The sequence below is a fragment of the Limulus polyphemus genome, unplaced genomic scaffold, assembly GCF_000517525.1.
Source record: "Limulus polyphemus unplaced genomic scaffold, Limulus_polyphemus-2.1.2 Scaffold11480, whole genome shotgun sequence".
Taxonomy (NCBI): Eukaryota; Metazoa; Arthropoda; class Merostomata; order Xiphosura; family Limulidae; genus Limulus; species Limulus polyphemus.
The window spans coordinates 8889-14539 of NW_013677090.1; the positions used below are offsets into that span (position 1 = coordinate 8889).

At 32.5% G+C, this 5651-nt stretch overlaps 1 protein-coding gene across 1 annotated transcript in view; it reads right to left on the minus strand.

Moving 5' to 3' along the window:
- The window catches only part of LOC106476758 (glutamate receptor ionotropic, kainate 2-like), a gene marked incomplete at both ends in the record, with an annotated part of 11175 nt that extends 6596 nt beyond the window's left edge, over positions 1-4579 (minus strand). The window contains one exon of the mRNA XM_013937387.2: positions 4311-4579. Coding sequence (XP_013792841.2) covers positions 4311-4579 — 269 coding nt within the window. The remainder of the gene's footprint in view (positions 1-4310) is intronic.
- Between the last annotated feature and the right edge of the window lie 1072 nt (positions 4580-5651).

Sequence of the window (5651 nt, forward strand, 5' to 3'; positions counted from 1 at the left end):
AAGTGAGGTTTGTTTGTTTGTAAATAGAAACAACATAAACTGACCAGAGGAAAGTGAGGTTTCTTTGTTTGTAAATAGAAACAACATAAACTGACCAGAGGAAAGTGAGGTTTGTTTGTTTGTAAATAGAAACAACATAATCTGACCAGAGGAAAGTGAGGTTTGTTTGTTTGTTTGTAAATAGAAACAACATAAATTGACCAGAAGAAAAGTGAAGTTTGTTTGTTTGTAAATAGAAACAACATAAACTGATCAGAGGAATGTGAGGTTTCTTTGTTTGTAAACAGAAACAACATAAACTGACCAGAGGAAAGTGAAGTTTGTTTGTTTCTAAATAGAAACAACATAAACTGACCAGAGGAAAGTGAGGTTTGTTGGTTGTAAATAGAAACAACATAAACTGACCAGAGGAAAGTGAGGTTTGTTTGTTTGTAAATAGAAACAACATAAACTGACCAGAGGAAAGTGAAGTTTGTTTGTTTGTAAATAGAAACAACATAAACTGACCAGAGGAAAGTGAGGTTTGTTTGTTTGTAAATAGAAACAACATAAACTGCCCAGAGGAAAGTGAAGTTTGTTTGTTTGTAAATAGAAACAACATAAACTTACCAAAGGAAAGTCAGGCTTGTTTGTTTGTAAATAGAAACAACATAAACTGACCAGAGGAAAGTGAGGTTTGTTTGTTTGTTTGTTTGTAATTAAGCACAAAGCTACACAATGGGATATCTGTCCGCAGACATACCGCTGTGCCATGGAGGAGCAAGAAAGTGAGGTAAGACGTTCCCCTTCAGGAAAATGACCATTGTACGGAATAAATTTATGTTGGAACAAGATGAAAACCAGAAATTTGTAGAATAGTCTCAGGTCCATTTTACTACCGGAAGAAGATTAATGATGTACAAAGACAATGAAGTAAGGGTGATAAATTCGAGTCGATACTAAAGTTTTTTTCTGGTCTCACAACGTTTTTGAGCGCCATTCATTCAATGTCTTCCGGATGTTAACGTGTTTCACCATTCAAAGGAATAAATCAGTAGAGTAGAGACACAGATGATTAGAGAATTAAGCCAGTTAGTATGAAAGTTGAACATAAATTGACCAGAGGAAAGTTAGGTTTGTTTGTTTGTAAATGGAAACAACATAAATTGGCAAGAGCTATATTATAACAGAATATAAATTACAAACAACCACTGAGTTCGTAGGAAATTTTCGACAGTTTTAGTCACCATACAGTAATATAGCTTGCTTAAAGTAATAATCCTGCTGTGACACTAGAGTAGCTCTTTAACTGAGCTAGTAATAATATCGTTGTGACACTACAGTAGCTCTTTAACTGTGCTAGTAATAATACCGTTGTAACAATACAGTAGCTCTTTAACTGTGCTAGTAATAATATCGTTGTGACACTACAGTAGCACTTACAACGATATTATTACTAGCTTAGTTTAACATTAGAGTAGCTCTTTAACCGAGCTAGTAATAATACCGTTGTAACAATATAGTAGCTCTTTAACTGAGCTAGTAATAATATCGTTGTAACATTAGAGTAGCTCTTTAACTGAGCTAGTAATAATACCGTTGTGACACTATAGTAGCACTTACAACGATATTATTACTAGCTTAGTTTAACATTAGAGTAGCTCTTTAACTGAACTAGTAATAATACCGTTGTAACAATATAGTAGCTCTTTAACTGAGCTAGTAATAATACCGTTGTAACAATACAGTAGCTCTTTAACTGTGCTAGTAATAATACCGTTGTAACATTAGAGTAGCTCTTTAACTGTGCTAGTAATAATATCGTTGTGACACTACAGTTGCACTTTAACTGAGCTAGTAATAATATCGTTGTGACACTACAGTAGCACTTTAACTGAGCTAGTAATAATATCGTTGTGACACTACAGTAGCACTTTAACTGAGCTAGTAATAATATCGTTGTAACAATACAGTAGCTCTTTAACTGTGCCAGTAATAATATCGTTGTGACACTACAGTAGCTCTTTAACTGTGCTAGTAATAATACCGTTGTAACATTAGAGTAGCACTTTAACTGAGCTAGTAATAATATCGTTGTGACACTACAGTAGCACTTCAACTGAGCGAGTAATAATACCGTTGTAACAATACAGTAGCTCTTTAACTAAGCTAGTAAAAATACCATTGTAACAATACTATAGCTCTTTAACTAAGCTAGTAATAATATCGTTGTAACAATACACTAGCTCTTTAACTGAGTTAGTAATAATACAGTTGTGGCACTAGCTCTTTAACTGAGCTAGTAATAATACAATTGTGACAATACAGTAGTTCTTTAACTGAGTTTGTAATAATACCGGTGTAACAATACAGTAGCTCTTTTACTGAGTTAGTAATAATACCGTTGTGACACTAGACTAGCTCTTTAACTGAGCTAGTAATAATACAATTGTGACAATACAGTAGTTCTTTAACTGAGCTAGAAATAATACAGTTGTGACACTAGGGTAGCTCTTTAACTGAGCTTGTAATAATACATTTGTAACAATACAGTAGCTCTTTAACTGAGCTAGTAATAATACAGTTGTAACATTTCAGTAACTCTTTAACTGAGCTAGAAATAATACAGTTGTGACACTAGAGTAGCTCTTTAACTGAGCTAGTAATAATACCGTTGTAACATAAGAGTAACTCTTTAACTGAACTAGCAATAATAGTTGTGATACTACAGTATTTTTTTAACTGAGCTAGTAATAATACAGTTGTGACCCTTGATTAGCTTATACTAATTATAACGCTTTATAATAATACATGTACAACTTTGTTGTTCAACGCCATTTAAGGAATACACTTAATGGATACATGTATAACTTTGTCGCCATATAATAATAAACTATACTTTTCATTTTCCTTCAGAACAATAAATCAAAAACATTAAACCAAGTGTACAGTTCTTACTCTGTCCTAGCTTAAACTATTAAATCAAGTGTAACATTTTTACTTTGTCCTCACTCTAACTGTTAAACCAAGTGTAAAATTATTACTCTATCCTCACCTTAACTATTAAACTAAGTGTAAAATTCTTATTCTGTCCGCACTTTAACTATTAAACCAAGTGTAAAATTCTTACTTTATCCTCACTTTAACTATTAAACCAAGTGTAAAATTCTTACTCTATCCTCACTTTAACTGTTAAACCAAGTGTAAAATTATTACTCTATCCTCACCTTAACTATTAAACCAAGTGTAAAATTATTACTTTATCCTCGCATTAACTATTAAACCAAGTGTAAAATTCTTACTCTATCCTCACTTTAACTATTAAACCAAGTGTAAAATTCTTACTCTATCCTCACTTTAACTATTAAACCAAGTGTAAAATTCTTACTTTATCCTCACTTTAACTATTAAACCAAGTGTAAAATTATTATTCTGTCCGCACTTTAACTATTAAACCAAGTGTAAAATTCTTACTCTATCCTCATCTTAACTATTAAACCAAGTGTAAAATTATTACTTTATCCTCGCATTAATTATTAAACCAAGAGTAAAATGCTTACTCTATCCTCACATTAACTATTAAACGAAGTGTAAAATTATTACTTTATCCTCGCATTAACTATTAAACCAAGTGTAAAATTCTTATTCTGTCCTCACTTTAACTATTAAACCAAGTGTAAAATTCTTATTCTGTCCTCACTTTAACTATTAAACCAAGTGTAAAATTTTTATTCTGTCCTCACTTTAACTATTAAACCAAGTGTAAAATTCTTACTCTATCCTCACTTTAACTATTAAACCAAGTGTAAAATTCTTACTCTATCCTCACTTTAACTATTAAACCAAGTGTAAAATTATTACTTTATCCTCACTTTAACTATTAAACCAAGTGTAAAATTATTATTCTTTCCTCACTTTAACTATTAAACCAAGTGTAAAATTATTATTCTCTCCTCACTTAACTATTAAACCAAGTGTAAAATGCTTACTCTATCCTCACATTAACTATTAAACCAAGTGTAAATTCTTACTCTATCCTCACTTTAACTATTAAACCAAGTGTAAAATTCTTATTCTGTCTTCACTTTAAGTATTAAACCAAGTGTAAAATTCTTATTCTGTCCTCACTTTAAGTATTAAACCAAGTCTAAAATTCTTACTCTGTCCTCTCTTTATCTATTAAACCAAGTGTAAAATTCATATTTTGTCCTCACTTAACTATTAAACCAAGTGTAAAATTCTTACTCTATCCTCGCATTGACTATTAAACCAAGTGCAAAATTCTTATTCTCTCCTCACTTTAAGTATTAAACCAAGTGTAAAATTCTTACTCTATCCTCGCCTGCCATCTTCTTTGTCTTCCAAAAGAATTCAAGGACAGCTACAACAGTTGCGATGGCGAGTCCTCCTAACAGCACCACAAATACGCCTCCAACATTAGCTAGGCCTAGCTCTCGAACAGAACTTGAGCCTTTCTTCGATTCAACGCACTGCCCGCCCCCTTTCTTTTGTTTCCACCACCTTTCTTTCAGAACGTGAAGAATACCACTCTCTTGGAGCTTGAGAATACCACTGGATAAAGGGGTTCTATATATAGAACCTGTAGAAAAACATATTTAAAATGAATACCACTGGATAAAGGGGTTCTATATATAGAACCTGTAGAAAAACATATTTAAGATGAATACCACTCAATTAAAGGGTTCTACATATAGAACCTGTACAAAATAATATTAAAGACGAATACCACTCAATTAAAGGGTTCTACCCTGTATATAGAACCCTTATATCCAGTGGTACTCAGGTGTTCTGTATATAGAACCCTTATATCCAGTGGTACTCATGCAGGCTCTATACATAGGACCCCTTTATCCAGTGGTATTCATCTTTTATATTATTTTGTACAGGTTCTATATAAAACATGAGTACCACTGAATATAAGGGTTCTATATACAGAACACCTGAGTACCACTGGATATAAGGGTTCTATATACAGAACACCTGAGTACCACTGGATATAAGGGTTCTATATACAAAACACCTGAGTACCACTGGATATGAGGGTTCTATATAAATAACACCTGAGTACCACTGGATATAAGAGTTCTATATACAGAACACCTGAGTACCACTGGATATAAGGGTTCTATATACAGAACACCAGAGTACCACTGGATATGAGGGTTCTATATACAGAACACCTGGAGTACCACTGGATATGAGGGTTCTATATACAGAACACCTGAGTACCACTGGATATAAGAGTTCTATATACAGAACATCTGAGTACCACTGGATATAAGGGTTCTATATACAGAACATCTGAGTACCACTGGATAGGACTAAGATGTGTATTTATTAAGAATATATATATTCTAGGTAAGTAAGTAAGTTATAATAAATAGATGGAATTTCCTTTCCATCCTTGAAACTTTGAAAATCTTGTCATCTCCCTTAACAGTGAATATATAATTCATTCAATTATAATAATCGCCTTTGAATTATTTTACAATTTGAGTGTGTATAATCACTCCTCAAGTAAAGATGTTCAGGTGTTTGAGTAGACACAGATAATGAGAAAACCTAGATCTTATGTCTTAATATAGAAATAATTGTTGTTGAAACACTGATGTCAAAAGATGGTGAGAAACCGTTCTTATGTCTTAATATAG